Source organism: Myodes glareolus, chromosome 6, assembly GCF_982192425.1.
Source record: "Myodes glareolus chromosome 6, mMyoGla1.1, whole genome shotgun sequence".
NCBI lineage: Eukaryota > Metazoa > Chordata > Mammalia > Rodentia > Cricetidae > Myodes > Myodes glareolus.
This window is the reverse complement of record NC_142031.1, coordinates 15375306-15393266: the sequence shown is the minus strand read 5'-3', so window position 1 is coordinate 15393266 and position 17961 is coordinate 15375306. Positions and strand designations below refer to the sequence as shown.

Here is a 17961-nt window from a genome sequence, read left to right as displayed (position 1 = left end):
GTATCCACTTAGTTGTCTTGGCAGATTGACAGGAGCAGTCCCCATCCTTGGCATCAGCATGCTGTGTAGTCTTTGACTTGAACACTTTTTAAAAAACAGGTTCACACATACAGAGATGGTTATTTTTGGTACTTTTCTCTTTTCAGATGATGACAGCGAGCCTATTTTGGGGCAGTGGTTTGAGGAGACCATCTCTCCCAGTAAAGAGAAAACTGCACCTCCACCCCCTCCACCACCCCCTCCCCTGGAAAGCTCTCCTCGGGTTAAAAGCCCCAGTAAACAGGCCTCTGGTGAGAAGGGCAACATCTTGGCCAGTCGCAAAGATCCTGAGTTGGTAAGAGTAGATTCTGAGGTTCGGGCAGTGTGGGGAGGGGAGATTACTTCAATCGAGTGGTTGAGCTGAGAAGTGGACCATCTGAGCTAAAGCAGTTCTAATCTGGATAACTTTGGTACATAGATCTGCCCCTGTGTAGGACTTTCAGGGAGTAATTACGTATCATTAAATAGCTTGCTTCCAGTACTGATGGTTATTAGTACAGTCTCTTGGCTTAGATAGAGGTTGATTTGAAGCTCACTTTTTCCTCTTAATGATTCTGGGCCAGAATCTGAATGTGTCCTTGTTGGCGGGTGATTGTATCCATCCCAAAGGGCATTGTGAAGGTGATTTCAAAGCCTGTAGCATAGGTTTGCTGCATCATAAATGCTTACTTACTGATCCAGTCAATATTTATTGATTATCTTTTGTGTTTCAGCCCCTAAATTATCCTGATAATTTATCAGTAAATGGGTCATGTGCAATTCTTTCATGTAGCCTCAAATAACTTCCTATTTCAAGGTTATAGGCATAAAACATTTATGTAATCATTTAATAATTAGTCTTTACAATAATGCCAAATCAGTGTAATAATAGAGAAAGGGGAGTGTAATAATCATTGATGTGTGTAAGGTCAGTCTCCAGTATGTTATTGGTAATGTCTTGAGTTGGACGGGGTGGGCTCCGGAGGACAAAGGGGAGCTAGTGGGTTAGCTCAGAAAACATAGTGTTTTTTGAGGTCTCCATCAAGTGGGTGACCATTCTGTGCAGCTGATTTTCATTGTGAACATAGTTCTACTGTAAGAATTAAGTGATAGATTTCAGTTTTGGCATGGGGGTTTCTGGGCTTGTATAATACTAGCTTGACTTAATTGAAGTTTGTACCCCATGACCCTGATCTGAGTTGTTTTCTGTTCATTTTAGTTCTTAGGTCTGGCTTCCAACATTCTGAACTTTATCACAAATTCCATGCTGAACTCTCGGAACAATTTCATCCGAAACTATCTGAGTGTGTCTCTTTCTGAGCACCATATGGCCACCCTGGCAAGCATCATTAAGGAGGTGGACAAAGATGGACTCAAGGGTCAGTGGAGAGGCTGGGTGTTGTTGTAGGGCACTTATGGCTCCAAGTTCCTGAGTAACTGTATCCCTTTGTCCTAAGGGTCGTCAGATGAGGACTTCGCTGCTGCTCTCTATCACTTCAACCACTCCCTGGTAACTTCCGACCTGCAGTCCCCGAACTTGCAGGTTGGTGTGTACTGGGGCTGCCTAGGTGGGAATGCCTCACACCTTCCCTGGGACATGGTGGCTCTCATCATTGAAGGGTGCTTTGTTCTTACTCTCTGCTAGGCAGAGTTTTGCTTGGGTGTTCTGTGTGCCCCTGTGCAGTGGTTAGGATCTCTGGAAGAAAATGATGTTCTTTTCCTCGTGTCATGAAGTTTAAAGAAGGGAAGCAAACAGCTAAACAATCTCCCAGTACTTCTCATAGTAGACCAGTAAACAGAACTCACCAAAAGTTGTTTACAAGTAAGAGTGGCAGATGCTCACCAGTCTGATGGGTCAACACAAGGTCAACGGCACATGGAAAGGGCATCAGGTCACAGGAAACATGTTTGCTCTCCCTTACAGACCTTGCACCCAAACTGAGTTCAAGACCTTCACGAACATGTAACTGCATGAGTTACACGTTTGTAATTCCTACTGAAATGGGTGATGGTTTGAACCCTAAGTCTCAAGGTCCTCATTTCTTTAGTTTCACATTTACAGCGAGGATTGCTGTAGCCCCTATTTACAGTGCTGTGTGGTACTACCGGGTTTGCACAGTACCGCTTGATGCATCTGTTTCCACTGAAGTCCATTTGAGTTGTGTCCAGGCTTACTGCATTCCAGGTGTTGCTGTGATCTTTCTTATCGTGTTCCCTGTTGTGGGTGGAGGAGTGTGGGTCTCTTGGGGCTGTCACTGTGAGTGTCAGCACTCCAGGCCACACTGCTGCATGGTAACTGCAATTCTCACTCCCACACAAGGGGTCGGATCGTGTGGATGCACATCCTTCTCTCATGTTTGGCAGTATCATATTTTAATAATAACTTGGTTGTCTTTATTTTTTATTTTATTTTATTTTTTTAAGAAAACAGCTGGGCAGTGGTGGCACATGCATTTAATCTCAGCACTGGGAGGCAGGGGCAGGCAAATCTCTGTGAGTTCAAGGCCAGCTCGTTCTACAAGAGCTAGTTCCAGGACAGGCTCCAAAACTACAGAAAACAAAACAAAACCCCCAAAAAACAAAAACAGGAAAAGAAAACAAGCTATCTTTTTACATTTTACATACCACCCCTCCCTTCCTCCCATTCCCTCCATCTTTCCTCCCCATCCATTCATACCCCCCACATACTCCTCAGAGAGGGTAAGGCGCATTGCTTTCAGAAAGGATCACGGCCCTACTACTGTATCTAGACTGAACAAGGTATCCATCCAAAGAGAATGGGTTCCAAAAAAACCAGTACAAGCAGTAGGGATAAATCCTGGTGCCACTGCCGGTGGCCCCCGCAGTCTGCCCCAGTTATACAACTGTCACCTATGTTCAGAAGGTCTAGTTTGGTCCTTTGCTGGTTTCTTCCCTGTCCAGCCAAAGTTGATAAGCTCCCATTAGCCCAGGTAAGCTGTTCAGTGGGTGTCCCCATCATGGTCTTGACCTCTTTGCTCATATTCTCACTCCTCCCACTCTTAACTGAACTATGGGAGCTCAGTCTGGTGCTCCACTGTGGGTCTTTGCCTCTGTTTCCATCAGTTGCTGGATGAAGGCTCTGTGGTGAGGTTTTAAGATAGTCATCAATCTGACTACAGGGCAAAGCCAGGTCAGACACCTTCTCTACTATTTCTTAGGTCTTAGCTGGGGTCATCCTGTGGATTCCTGGGAATTATTTTTCTCTGGCTATGACTGATTTGGGACTGTAGCCTAACCTGGCCTTAAACTCTTGGCGGTCCTCCTGTGTCAGCCTAGGGTTACAGGTGTGTCGTTGCACCCCGCAGGTGGACAAAGTTAGTCTTTCCTAATCTTTAATGTACACAAGGATTCCTGAGGAGATAGTTTAAAATGTACATTCTGGGTCAGCGGTGCAGCTCAGTGGTACAGCATGTGCCTGTTCATGCAGGCCCTGACTTTGATTCCAGCACCATAGACAAAAGGATTATTTCTTTTGGATACCCTTCCCAGTGCCTTTATTCAGTGATCTCCACATTTGACCTGAAACTTCTGAAAGTTTTTCTTTTACTGTTAATTATTTCAGTGCCTGCTGCTCAGAAGGCTGAGACAAGAGGATTGCAAATTCACGGCTATCCCTGGCAACAGAATGAGACTTTTATCTCAAAAAATCCAAACAAAAGTGATTTTAGCAGATACCAGATGTATTTTAGGGGCTTGTCAATTTTTCCCAAAGGGATAAAATCTTGCAAGCTATTGGAAAAAGTTAAATTCTCAGAATCCCAAACTATTGGGAGAGTCTTTAAAGTTTTCTTCTGTAGTTTAAGAAGATGGTTATGAAATGTATTAATACCTGCTTATTTTAAGGGAAATATTTTATTTTGGCAGGAAGGAAATGCGAGTTAAGTGTGAGTTATTAAGAGTATGGCCTCTGTGGCAGCTTCCTGGACTGTCTGAAGCTGGTCCTGCACAGTGCTCAGCTCCTTCCCCCCAGTTGGAGTTTGTTTAGGGAAGCTTCAGTGTTCATAACCTTGTCTTACCTAACTCGTCTAGAGAACAGAGACAAAATACTTTTCTCTGGACTGGAGTCCCTAGGCCTCTTGTAGTGATGTTGCCCTCAGCATTTGAGAGGGAACTGCTAATGTGTGTGTGCAGACTCGTGACATCATGGCATAGGGAATTCCCAACCTCTTTTTATCCCTATCTGTTTGGGGCTGTCAGTTCATTCGGAAGTGTATGCATTGCTGTTAGTGCAGTGCTTGGCCTGGAGTAACTGCCTGGTACTTGAAACAGCCCTTGAGATCCATGGCGTTGGATTGATGTTGAATTCCAAGGAGTTGCGTTATTAGGGATCTTGAAGGTTAGAATTAAGTTTGTCAGAAATTTCTCCTAGTTGCCAGACAGTAGTGGTTCATACCTTTTAATCCCAGTACTCAGGAGGCAGAGGCAGGTGGATCTCTGAGTTCAAGCCTAACCTGGTTTACAGAGTAATTTCCAGGATAGCCAGGACTACACAGAGAAACTGTGTCTCTAAAAACCAGAAAAAAAGGGGAAAAAAAAAGAAAAAAAGAGTAATTTCTTCTAGCATGATTTGTGTCTTTCACAGCTGTATGGTAAATCAGCCATCTGGGTTGTGTTCCAGTGGCACCTGCTCACTGTGTGTGAGCGCTTGGTTCCTCGGGAACAGTACTCAGCTGGAAGCAAGTATCTCAGCTGTAGTTCTTCTTTCTCAGGGATCATGGGCTTCTGGTCCACCAAAGGGGAGGGAGTAGAAGGAGTGAGCAGGGCTGGATGGCTTGTGAGTCCACTGAGACAACTCTCTGGGGAGACAGTGTTCCAGCTCCATCCTGTTCCAGAATGAGAGCGGGACATAAAGGCTGGGGACAGTGGCGGGGTAAACAGCTCCTATCATAAAGTCCTTAGTACAAGTCCTAGTTACTTATGGAAGGGGAGGTCGGGGGAGCTCTAGCAGGGAACTTTGCCAAGGGTCACACTAGAGATAAGTCAGGCCAGGCTTAGGAACAGCTTTCAGATAAGGTCAGGCCTCTAGGCCTAGAGACTTTCTCCAAATAAGGGCAAGTAGAAAGCAAGAAGTCTTGCTGGGGATGGGTCCTCCATGTTGCGAACTCTGGGAGAGCCTCCAGGCTATGGTAAACTAACTGATGACCACAGGACCTCCTAACAGATGACCCTATTGAGTAATGCACACTGGCTTCTCACAGGTAGCATTTCTCTACTTAACACAAATTGTCAACCCCTGTGGCTATTACTTGTCTGAGGTAACTAGCTTAAGTGAAGTCCACTTAGCCAGGTGTGCTGGCACATGCCTTTAGTTCCAGCACTCGGGAGGTGGGTTTCTGTGAGTTCAGGGCCAGCCAGGGCTACACAGAGAGATGCTGTTTAAAAGCAAACAAAACAAAACAAAAAATCCAGTCCACCCGCTCTGACATGTGTTGAGTTTTTTCTAAAGGCACCAACTGTCACTTTCCAGCCCTTTTGAAAACTGCTTTGATTCCACTGTCTCCAAGCACTTGTCCTTTCCAAAGCCTGTTGTAGACACTAATTAGACTGCAGGTGTAATTGGGGTTTGTCCTATTTTTCTCATTTGTTAGACAACATGATTTTTCTCCAGATTTCTTTTAGACATATACTGACAAGTCCTTTTGTTGTTCATTATTCATAAAAGGAGCTTTGGTGAATGAACAACCTTTTGACTTGTTCCGTGTGTCTCTCTTTTTTTTTCCAGAGTACACTACTACAGCAGCTAGGAGTTGCTCCTTTCTCCGAGGGCTCTTGGCCCCTGTACATTCACCCCCAAGGCCTCTCTGTGCTTTCTCGTCTCCTGCTTATCTGGCAACATAAAGCTGGAGCACAAGGTGACCCTGATGTTCCAGAATGCCTGAAAGTGTGGGACAGGTAAGACCCTAACAGAAGGTCTGTGGGTGATTGAGTGCTGTGTGCAGGAGTTTCACTGATTGGTTGGCAGTCTGACTGGGAGAAGCTGTCTGTTTAGGAGGGTGGAGAAGTGATGGGGAGGGTGGAGGATGTTCTGTTAAACAGTATGGTCTTGGAAAAGACACTTCTAATAGCCATGGGAGATTTGGTTACAATTGCCCTTCAGAGCCTGGATTCCAAAGATGACCAGTGCCCTGAAGGAGAGCCCATTTAGAGTGGCTTGCTGCAGTTTTGGATACATTTTAAAGAACTTGTTTCCTTGGGGGGAAGCTCAGCTTAATCACCCAAATCCTCCTCAGATAGACCTGTTTTTTTTTTTTTTTGCCATTTTTTTGTTTTCATGGTTAGGCTTCAAAGCTATTGGTTTCCTAAAAGGCTTTGCTCTTCTATCCCCTAGCCCAGGATCAAATAGCTGTAATGTTGGATTTGCAAGATCATAGCCCTCTGTGAATGCCAGAGGCCCACTGTGTTCTTCGTGGCATTCTGGGAGCTGGGATGAAGGAAGGGCACCCATATTAAAGTACAGATCTCTTTCCTAAAAGCCAGAGAACATGCAGACAGTGGACTGTGCTCGTTCCTTTCTTTTAAATGAATAAATAAATAAAGACTCTTCTGACAAGTTCCCAAATATTATAATATTCTCTTCTCCATTCCCCTTCTCTTACCCCTCCTCCTGCTTGGCTTAGAACTCTGTAGGTGTGCGCATGTGCATACACACAGTCAGTCCCATGTGCCACACCATTCTTGGAGAGGTCAGAGGACAACTTGTGGAGTTGGTTCTCTAGCACCATGTGAGACCTGGGGTTGGAGCAAGGGGTGGCAGGCTTGGTGGTGAGCATCTTAACCCCACTGAGCCACCTTGTTGGCCCCACATCTGACTGTTTGGCTTCTCTGCACCAGCTTTTCTCTTCTTTAATTTGTTCTCCTTTCAGCACTGGGTGTTGTAATCTTAGGGCTTTTCTGCGCTTTCTCCACCAGACATGCTCCCCTTTTCTTTGTACCAGGTTTTTGTCTACAATGAAGCAGAGTGCACTGCAGGGGGTGATGCCCAGTGAGACAGAGGATCTGAATGTGGAGCACCTGCAGCTGCTGCTCCTCATCTTCCACAGCTTCTCTGAGAAGGGCCGCCAGACCATCTTCACCATGTTGGTGCAGAGCATCCAGGAGCTGAGTGTAAACATGGAGGTTCAGATGCGCTCCGTGCCGTTAACCCTGGCACGCCTCCTTTTGATCTTCGACTACCTGCTTCATCAGTACTCCAAAGCCCCTATGTATCTATTTGAGCAGGTGAAGACCCGTACCATGTCCTCGCTATCTTTCTGAGAGCTCCATTCTTTGCAGGCAATAAGGTTTTATTTGTGGCTCTGAAGGCTTTATGGGTAGGGCTAGCTACGTCTTTAGGTTTAGAATTGCTATTTAGCCTGATGTGATAACTGGAGGCTATTTGATGGGTTTGTCAATTAGTGGGCATCTTCTTGTTCACTCGTGACTGTTCTTTCGCAACCCCCCTACTTGCTTGTGTAGCTACAATGCCCTCAACTTTGGCTCCACGTGTGCATTAGTGTCTGGGGAAGGGTCCCACAGTAATTGCTATAGTTGTAGCCTTTTTTGACAACACCAAAGAGGGTGAGAGGGTGGGTCAGAGGTTCTATGCTCGACAGTTTTCAAATTAATTCCTGGAGCAGTCTTCCTCACAGTACACTATCAGAAATTACTTTCCAAAAGAAATCACAGAAACATCTTCCAATTTTCATTTTCATTTGACGCTAACAAGTTTTGGTATTGCTAGATCTGTTTTTGTCCTTGGTATGAAAAACAGGTGGTGACTGTATATCTTTTACTCGAATGTCTGTATTTCAAAGGTGCAGCACAACCTGCTGAGTCCCCCTTTTGGGTGGGCAAGTGGATCCCAAGACAGCAGCAGCCGCCGGACCAACACTCCTCTGTATCATGGGTTCAAGGAAGTAGAAGAAAACTGGTCCAAACATTTTTCATCAGGTCAGAAAGAAGATTGTCAGCAAGAGGGTGATGACCTCTGGTCCTTGTTGGTGGCATTGAATCTGTAGCTCAGTGACTCCTGGAGGCCTCAGTCTCCCCCTTGAGGGTGGTCCATCACCTGCAGGTTCAGGAAAGTTGTAGAAATTGACTTTCTTATGCTTCACACTTGGTTAACAAGTTCATCATTTTCCAGATGCAGCCCCACAACCCAGGTTCTACTGCGTCCTGTCCCCAGAGGCCTCTGAAGAGGATTTGCACCGACTTGATTCTATGGTACTGGGAATTTTCTTTTTTTTTTCTTCTTTTCTTTCTTTCTTCTTCCTTCTGGAATTTTCTCTTTTTTTTTTCTTTATTTCTTCTTATTCTCCTGGAATTTTTTCTTTTTCTTTTTCTGCCTTTTTTCTTTATTCTCCTCCTCCTCCTCCTCTTTTTAATGAGTTGGGTCCTTTCTTATGCTCTTAAACTAACTTTGAAAGCCTGAGGGAGGTCAAGCAATCATCCTTTCTCAGCTTTCTGAGTAGCTGGGGTTATAATAGGTCTGCCCTGCCCTGGCCTGCCCTGGCCCGCCCGCCCCGCCACGCCCTGCCACGCCCGGCCCTACTCAAGATTTTTAAAGCCATTTTTACCTGTGGGTCAGATGTTCTCCACTCCCCCACACTGAGTGCTCTTTACTCCACACACACGTTAGCATTTGACAGTCTTAAAGGAAAACTTCAGAAATTTAACAAATCATTGAACAAAATAGTTGCCTTGCTCTCTCATTCTAAAGCCTGCAGCTGTGTGCTTGTATCAATATACAAACTTAAGTGTGAGGCCCAGAACTGGTAGTCTGCTGCAAGGAAAAACCAATTAAGAATAAGTTGATTGGGATGTTTTTACAGCCAGGAGACTAAGTGATCATGTGAGGCAAGGAGGAGAAAATGTTTCAATTTGAAGAAAAAAGTGTCCTCCCCCGCCCCCAGGGCCTGTCTCTTCATCCCACTGGCCTGAAACTCAGAGATCCTCCACCTCATCTCCCTGAGTACTGGAATCAAAGGTGTGCAACAACACTTAGACCTAAATTGCTTTTGGTCTTTCTTGGTCTTAGGCATGTGAAGTTCTTTTCTCCAAGCTTGTCAAGTACGATGAACTTTACACCTCGCTGACAGCCCTGCTTGCAGCTGGCTCTCAGTTTGATACAGTTAGGAGGAAGGAGAATAAGAATGTGACTGCCCTGGTAAGACTGTGGACCCTGGGAGGGGCTGGGTCTGGGTGTGATGATCGATCATTTTGGCCTGAAGCTCCCTTCTGAGCCTAAGCTATTATTCGTCATTTGTTTGCAAAACCGACTTTCTGTAGCATTTCTACGAAGTTTGCATGGTTCTGTGAGCTGTAATTTTATGTTTTGGTTAATGTTGAGTGGAATGTAACTGAGGCTTGGTGGCTGCCTATGTGTCAATGGCTGAGTGTTGTGTCATGTTAGAAGGCTAACACATGATCTTTTATGCCTGTTAGTGCGTGTGGGTTTCTAGACGCCTTAAAACAGGTCTGCACAGTTCCATGCTGTTTACTAAAGGGCTGTCTGATTGCAGCCCTGCCCAGCTCCTGTCCTCTCCCTTGGTTAGATGATAAAATAAGGGGTGCCAGGGCTGTCGGAGAGTATCCTTGTAGCTTCTCAGTGTAGAGAACAGAGCAAACTGTCATAGTGTATCTGCCTGTTTGGTGTAATGCTCTGAGGCCTCTCAGTTCACAATGGCACACAGTTCTGATTGAAAGGCTATCTTTTGGAACAGTTGTTATGTTAGGGAGATCTTGAGCACGTCACAATACTTCCACTGCTCTGTTCACCTCCTCAGGAGGCCTGCGCCCTGCAGTATTACTTCTTGATACTCTGGAGGATCTTGGGAATTTTGCCACCTTCAAAGACTTACATGAACCAGCTGGCCACGAACTTACCTGAGATGAGTGAATGTGACATCTTACACACTCTGCGATGGTCATCCCGCCTCCGGATCAGCTCCTATGTCAACTGGATAAAGGTACCACAGGGGAGCTCAGTGCTATGAGGGAGTTTCACAGGCTACTTTCTTCACACTGTGGGGACTTATGAAGTTAATGAAAGCTTTTGGATTTCCAGGTTATTTTCCTAAACACTCTCTCTTGTTGTCCAAATAGGATCACCTTATCAAACAGGGCATGAAGCCCGAGCATGCTGGCTCTGTCATAGAACTGACCTCCACCAAGTGTAGCTCAGTGAAGTATGACGTTGAAATTGTGGAAGAGTACTTTGCCCGACAGGTGTGCTATTGTTCGAACCCGAAGGACAGAATTAGGCTCTGCTATAGTCTTTTGTTTTGCTATAGCTAATTAATATCCTGGGTCTTTTTAAAGATCTCATCATTCTGCTCCATTGACTGCACCACCGTCCTACAGCTGCATGAGATCCCTAGTCTGCAGTCCATCTACACCCTGGATGCGGCTATCTCAAAGGTCCAGGTCTCTCTGGATGAGCACTTTTCTAAGATGGCTGCAGAGACTGACCCTCATAAGTCATCTGAGATCACTAAGAACCTCCTTCCAGCTACGCTGCAACTCATTGACACCTATGCCTCATTCACTAGGTATGGAGACTCACACTCACTCTGAGAGATCCCTGGAGTCTCGGCCTGTACCCCTTCTTGTGTGCCAGCTTTGCTTTTTCCTTTGTAGTACAGAGTGTGAAGGGGTGACCAAGAGGCAAAATCCCAAGATGTTGGATTTTTATAATTCCATGAAGGACTTCTAGAAGTTTAGTTCTAAGCTACAGAGAATAGGAGTTTTTCTGAGTGCCACCATTCCAGTTCTCATTGAGAATGAAGTACTCCCAGGGCTTCCAATTTACAGTACCCAGATGTAGGAGCAATTACTAACTCTGTTTTGAAACTGTCTCACTGTGTTGTTCATTCCCGAGCTTGTGGCAGTCTTCCTGTCTCAGCCTTCTGTTGCTGGACTTAGAGGCCTGAGAGGCTGAGAGACAAATATTACTAAATGGGTTGGAGGGTATTTCAAAACCTTTCTCTTTCTTCAGCAAACCTTGCAAACTACATGTTCTATAGAATTTGCTCAGCAAATGATGTTTAAAAGGTTTAAAATTCTTTTTCAATATATACAAAGTGGAGATTGCTCACAAATTGAGACTTCTAGTTTTTTTAAATTAGAACTGGGAGATCTCTCCTCGGTACTGGGAGTGAAAAGAGGGAACAGTAAGGCACGGTAGCCCATGCCTGTAATCCTAGCACTTAGGAGGCGGATACACAAATACTTGACTCAGCTATATGAGACCCTGACTCTATACTTCTTCACCACCAAAAGTGATTGTGAGCAACTGTGAGAGAGCTGGCCAAACTGACCCCTACACGACAGTCTTGGGGTGGAATGGAGGAGCGACTTTTCCTTACATCAGGTTTCCTGGCTGTCTTTTTGTTGATGTTGGTATGATGCAGCAGCCACTGCAAAGTGTGGATGGGCCTGCTCTCTGCAGAACCTAGGCTTTGCTCCGCCTCCTGGGCCAGTGCTTCCAAAACTGAGCTGCTGGTGGATTTCCCCTGGCAGATAAACTGGGAAATTAAAGCTGAACAGGTTTCATTTTTTTGTTGCTGTTTTTGTTACTTTTATTTATTTGGTTTTTCAAGACAAGGTTTCTTTGTGTAGTCCTGGTTGTCCTGGAGCTCACTTGTAGACTAAGCTGGCCTTGAATTCTGAGATCCACCTGTCTCTGCCTCCTGATTGCTAGATTTAAAGGTGTGAACCACCACCACTTGACTTATTTTTTTAAAATATATCCTTGGAGTATATGTATGTATGTATGTGTGTGTGTGTTCGTGTGTGCATACATATATGTATGTATATATTGTTGGTCTTCCAAGATGGGGGACGGAGGGTAGGAGTGAGTGTTCAGTGCCCTTTGGATTTGCCTGTCATGGAATTGTATTTTGGGAACTTTTCTGGGGGTGGACTGTTCTTTGGGAAGCACTTGCGCTTTCCATGAAGGGGCCGGCACTGCCACCTGTCTTTAAATAGGCTGGTTCCTGAGCTTCTCTAAGGTTAGTTTCTTCTGAGCATGGCAGGACTCAGTTCCTCCATCCTCTCCTTCCTCCTTTCCCTTCAGAGCCTATTTGCTCCAGAACCTTAACGAAGAGGGATCCACTGAGAAGCCCTCCCAGGAGAAGCTGCACGGCTTTGCAGCTGTTTTGGCTATTGGCTCTAGCAGGTGCAAGGCAAACACGCTGGGTAAGTGAGCACGTGCTTTGCTGGCCTTTAACACTTAACTGGAGCCACTTTGAGTATCAACATTTCCCTAGGTGTATCGGATTGCACCTTCCCAATAACTCTGTGAAGTTAAGTTTCTCCAGTTTACTTACAGGGAAACTGAGGTTTAGGAGAGCTTCATTTGTCATGACTCTTATGCAAAGCGTGAAGCCGAAATCTTAAACCAGGCTGCCTGCTTTTATTGTGCTCCTCTGTGGCGTTCTTTGACTTGCAGAGTTTAGTAACAGGAACTGACGACTGCATCAGGCCTCCAGTCTCTCACTGCCCTAGGAATGATCTGGCAAAAAATAGGGTGGAAAATTAAAGTTCTTGAGCAGAATTGGAGTTCAGCTCAGAAATTCCCCTTTACAATTTACAGCTATCTGTGTGTCCTCAGTGTCACATTTAAATACTCCTAATTTTTGGAGTCTTAGTACTGCTTCAATGAATATTGTTCATGTGGCTTCATGATCCCTGCCCTCAGGATTGGGGGGGGGGGGGGCTTCAAAGCAATACTTACTCTGAGACTGGGGATGTGGGTGGGCAGATTTGATGGTGATTGGAGCCTGACTTGCTGAATTGCATCCCCTCCTTTGTTTTCAGTTGTCATCTTTACTCTTGAGATTAGAAAGTGACTGATGGGAAATGAAAGCCTTACCATTGCAATTGTTAGCTCCTGAGTAATTAACTGGTTCTTGGATGTAGTACAGCTGTGGAAATAGCCATCCAAACTGTCTTAGTAATGGTTCTAACAGTGGGGGCTGCTGTAAATACTCCATCACTCCTTCTTTCTTGTGATGATTGCTCATCCTTCTGTCATCTCCAGGTCCAACGTTGGTGCAGAATTTACCATCATCAGTGCAGACTGTCTGTGAGTCCTGGAATAATATCAACACGAATGAGTTTCCCAACATTGGATCCTGGGTGAGTCCCTCTGGGTTCCAGAGCTTACACAAAGCGCTAAACCACTCTGTGTGTCCTTATTCTTTAGTGGGCTACTGGGAAATGATCTCATGGTAACACACTTTCCTATAGTAAATCAGTAATGTGATTTCCCAGATGTTCTCATGTGACCCCTTTGCCCACCAATCCATGTTACCATGACACAGACCAGTGTACTTCTCTGAGCCATGGCCGTACCACTTGTTAAATCTTGCTCAAATGTGATGTGTTGTCACGTGTTGTGTTGCACAAGTTCTCAGTGTTGATCCTTGCCTGTGTCAGGTGCTGATCTCTGCCGTGAGTTGATGAAGGCAGAGTTGTCTCAGCAGCTGCTTCCAAATAACCACTCAGAAACTTATTATTGTAAATGCTTGTCCCATAGCTCAGACTTGTTGCTAGCTATTGCTTAAATTTTAAATTTCTTATCTACTCTCTGCCACGTGGCAATACCTTCTTTCAACACTGTACGTTCATCTTCCTTCTCTCTGCTTCTGCTCGTGACTCCCAAGACTCTTCCCTTCTTCCCATCATTCTCTGTGCCCCGAAAATCCTGCTTAGCTATCGGCCGCTCAGTTTTTATTAACAATGAGAGCAATACATATTTACAGTGTACAAAGAGTGGTCCACAGCAAGTTGATACCGCAGATCTTAGGCTTCCTGAGCTGTTGAGTGCTGTGGGCATTCTCATTGTGTCTTTGCCACTCAGACTACCTCTGTGCACAGTTATTCTTTTCTTTAACATCTGTGGAAGGGCAAAGGATGACTCATCTTCCTCTTTTGGCTTTGAAACTGTGGACTTAGGGCAGTTACAGTCCTTGTAATGGTTATGAGATGCCTTGCAACCTTGCAAGGTACAGATCCTCCCTAGTTGTTCCAGACAAGCAGGAGTTTTACTGTTACATGCTCAGATCAGTTGGAGGGAGTATTAGGTGTTTGCTGTGTTTAACTATTGACCTTGTTCTAAATAAAATTTAACTGCCTCCTCCCCTTTGCCCAGCATCCTCAGGAAGAATGACAGGAGGGCACTGTTTGCAAACCTAGTGAGGCCTTAGCTTATGGTAGATTTTGTTTTGTTCTCATTTGGCTTTTTGTAAATCTGCCAGTGAATTTTGTCCAGGGTAGACAAAATTTATTACTCCCAATTCTCTTCTTTCAGCGCAATGCATTTGCCAATGATACCATCCCATCTGAGAGTTACATCAGTGCTGTGCAGGCTGCTCACCTGGGGACTCTTTGTGGCCAGAGTCTGCCCCTGGCGGCTTCCCTGAAACATACTCTCCTCTCCCTGGTCAGGTTGACTGGGGATCTGATAGTGTGAGTACTAGAGCCTGGAGCCCAGCCCGCCTCCCCCCAAACATGTTCATGATGTGGGTGCTGTATTGTGGCTGAAGGAGTATAGTACAGTTGGCGATAGTGACATTCCTACATCATGTTTGCTAGAATCAAAGAGTAGGGCAGGCTACCAGAAGGACAGTTTGTCTTCCTGTACTTTGGTCAAAGGAGCATACATTGCATTGCCTTCACAGTGGTCCAGACTCTCTAGAGTATTCAAGGATGTATTGCTACCTCTGGTTTTAGTTTCTTTTATGCCTAATACACAAATGTATCTTATTAATTTGATGTTTTAATAAATGATTTTTTTGTTTTGGTTTTTGAGACAGGATTTCTCGGTGTAGCCCTGGCTGTCCTGGAACTCATTTGTAGACTAGGCTGAGATCCGCCTGCCTCTGCCTCCTGAGTGCTGGCATTAAAGGCATGTGCTGTTACACAGAAAAACCCTGTCTCGGAACACACCCTGTCTCCCCCAAAAATAGAAAAAAATATGTAAAGAAATAGCTATCAAGGAAGGACGAGACTAAACTAAGGCTTGCCCCAACCTTGCAGCATTTCAGGACATGTTTCTTAACTTGCTTCCACCTCCCTGACTCTAGCTGGTCGGATGAGATGAACCCAGCACAGGTCATCCGGACCCTACTACCCCTTCTCTTGGAGTCAAGCACAGAGAGTGTGGCTGAAATCAGCAGTAACTCCCTGGAGCGCATCTTGGGACCTGCAGAGTCTGATGAGTTCCTGGCTCGTGTGTATGAGAAGCTGATCACCGGGTGTTACAGCATTCTGGCCAACCATGCAGATCCCAGCAGGTAAGTAGTTGAAAGAGTGCCGCTGCAACTGGTGGTGAGATGTGCCACTCCTGCCCTGTGCCATGCTGGTGACAGGTACCTCCGTGGTCCTGTGCTTCTGGGCTTTTTGAACTCATGTGGAAGTGTGTGAAGAGGTCCTGGAATCCTCTATAAATTAGGAATCAGTTGAGAGAATGGAATGTCAAATGTTCTTATTGGAAGTATTAGATAATTGAAGAAGTGAGAGTAGGTGTGGCGAGATAGAAAGATACCAGAGTCATGTTTTCTGACTGTCTGTCTGAAATGGATAGTCTGGAGAAAATAGGTCTTTGAACTGCCTCTCTAGGCTGTGCTGTGGGGATGTGCTGTACCCGCACCAGGAACTGTGGGCTTTTGTCAAGTCCTTTCCTTTCTTCCTTTTCCTTCCCAGATTCTCATTCTCCCCTCTCCTGCTGTGCAGCCAGGTTGCTTTGAACTTGGGTTCCTTTTGCCTCATCTTTCAAAGTGCTGGTGTTACTAGTGTATATTTATTGTATATTGTATATGCATCTCCACGTGTATGTGGGTATGGGCGGGACCCAAGACTGACCCTGGGAGTCTTACTTGGTCATTCTCCATGTTTCAGTTTTGACTAGTCAGCTAGGTCACTCCTGGGAATCCTGTCTTTGCCTCCAGTGTACGGGTCCACAACACCTGCCCGGCATCTGTGTGGGTGCTAGGGATCTGAATTCTGGCCTTCATTCTTGTGTGACAAATAGCTCACATACAGTCTATCCCTAGTCTCTTTTTGGTTTTGTTTTTGTTTTTTTAAACTTGAGGAACTTGAGGTGATTTAGCCCTGCAGAAGTCACCCTCCTCTGGGAACAGTCATGGACTGACTGTGGCTCACTCCTAACTTCAGATGCCTTTCCTCTTTGGATTTTTGTTTGCTCTTTTCATGTTATGAGACTAGTTCTGTCACTGGAATTCAGACTGGCCTGGAAATTGATACTCTTGCCTTCTGAGTGCTGGGATTGCACACATGTGAACCCACATCTGGCTTAGCTCTCATTTTTATTTTCCCAGGAAAGAAGGTAGTAAAATAAAATTGAGGTCTTGCTGTTCTTGGATTAAACATTTATTGAATACCTGTTTTGTGCCAGTGTTGATGCTAGGCTTCCACAAGTCTAGTCATTATATTCTTCAGAGTCAGCTGGGAGGGTTCTGAACAGTGTTTTCGCTCCTCAGTGGGCTGGATGAGTCCATTCTGGAGGAATGTTTGCAGTATTTGGAAAAGCAGCTGGAGAGCAGCCAGGCCCGGAAAGCCATGGAAGAGTTCTTCTCTGATGGGTGAGCACTGTCTCCCTTAACTCAGTGTTCAAGGCCTCCTGAAAGCAGGGGGCTATGATGTAGACAGCTATACCAACTCAGATGTCCTCGGGGACCACAGAAGGCCTGCTTGGGTGTTTGTCTCCTGGGGAGGACTTGGGTTACTGACTGCCTCCTTGAGTTTGTTGATGAGGACCTGTATTCCATGGGCACCTTGTATGATTGATCACAGTGACCATTTTCCCCCAGGGAATGAGACTGAAGCAGAAGCAGGTTCTTTTTATATGAGTCTTAATGTGGGTCTCTCATTTTCCCTCATGCCTTGCAGTGGGGAACTTGTGCAGATCATGATGGCCACAGCCAATGAGGACCTCTCTGCTAAATTCTGTAACCGAGTCTTGAAATTCTTCACCAAACTCTTCCAACTGAGTGAGTGACAGCTTTTGGTAATCTTCTTATGAAAACTTTGATGTCTGGCTAATACCGTGCCGGGCTTCTGCCTGATATTAGCCACAGCATGACAGTGCTAACAAGTGTAGAGAATCCTTCAGAGAAAGTTGGGAAAGTTGCTGAAACTCTTGAGGTCTTTCTTCCTCCTCTTGCCCCTTCCTAGAGATCCCTGCCCTCTTCATTGACGGAAGCCTCTTGTCCTGTTTTAGCTGAGAAGAGCCCTAACCCAAGCCTCCTTCATCTCTGTGGCTCTCTTGCCCAGCTGGCCTGCGTGGAGTCGGTGCGCCTGCAGGCCTGGCTCACCCGCATGACAACATCACCCCCAAAGGATTCTGACCAGCTGGAGATCATTCAGGAGAACCGGCAGTTGCTGCAGTTGCTGACCACATACATTGTGCGGGAAAACAGGTAGGAAGTGTGTGCACGCTGGCTTTAGAACCCAGAACTTTCTTTGCCTTGCCTTTGGGCGTTTCACACCTCTCCTGCCCACTCCAGGAATCCAGCATAGCTTCTTGAGTTTTCATATGGAGAAACTCCTGGGCTGACTTAGCCTGTCAATTGCAACCTCAGTAGATGTTTTGTGCTCTAGTAGTTCAAATCCAGTTCCAAGATTGGTGTGTTTACTTTTGTATTTAATACTTAATTTATAACACTAAGTAGATTTTAGTAATTAAATTTGTACTTTGATGATTTCATGCCTGTTTATAATGCTTCTGATCACTTTTTCCTACATCTTCCCCCCCAATTGTTTTTAGGTGTGATCTCTAGCCCTGGCTGTCCTGGAACTCACTATGTAGACCAGGCTGGTCTTGAACTCACAGAGATCTGCCTGCCTCTTAAAAAGATTTTTTTAGTATTTTATTTTATTGCATGAGTGTGGATTTGAGAATGAGTACCTTCATGATGT

The 17961-nt window shown here is 45.3% G+C and overlaps 1 protein-coding gene across 11 annotated transcripts in view; it reads left to right on the top strand.

Moving 5' to 3' along the window:
• The window catches only part of Ubr4 (ubiquitin protein ligase E3 component n-recognin 4), a 111544-nt gene that overhangs the window by 20069 nt on the left and 73514 nt on the right, over positions 1-17961 (top strand). For all 11 annotated transcript variants that reach the window (XM_085690372.2, XM_085690382.2, XM_085690381.2 and 8 more), the window contains exons 15-32: positions 147-334; positions 1238-1397; positions 1476-1561; positions 5762-5931; positions 6975-7257; positions 7833-7968; positions 8162-8241; positions 9056-9184; positions 9804-9986; positions 10123-10245; positions 10339-10568; positions 12095-12216; positions 13061-13158; positions 14333-14490; positions 15108-15317; positions 16524-16625; positions 16933-17033; positions 17264-17462. In XM_085690372.2, coding sequence (XP_085546498.2) covers positions 147-334; positions 1238-1397; positions 1476-1561; positions 5762-5931; positions 6975-7257; positions 7833-7968; positions 8162-8241; positions 9056-9184; positions 9804-9986; positions 10123-10245; positions 10339-10568; positions 12095-12216; positions 13061-13158; positions 14333-14490; positions 15108-15317; positions 16524-16625; positions 16933-17033; positions 17264-17462 — 2758 coding nt within the window. The remainder of the gene's footprint in view (positions 1-146; positions 335-1237; positions 1398-1475; positions 1562-5761; positions 5932-6974; positions 7258-7832; positions 7969-8161; positions 8242-9055; positions 9185-9803; positions 9987-10122; positions 10246-10338; positions 10569-12094; positions 12217-13060; positions 13159-14332; positions 14491-15107; positions 15318-16523; positions 16626-16932; positions 17034-17263; positions 17463-17961) is intronic.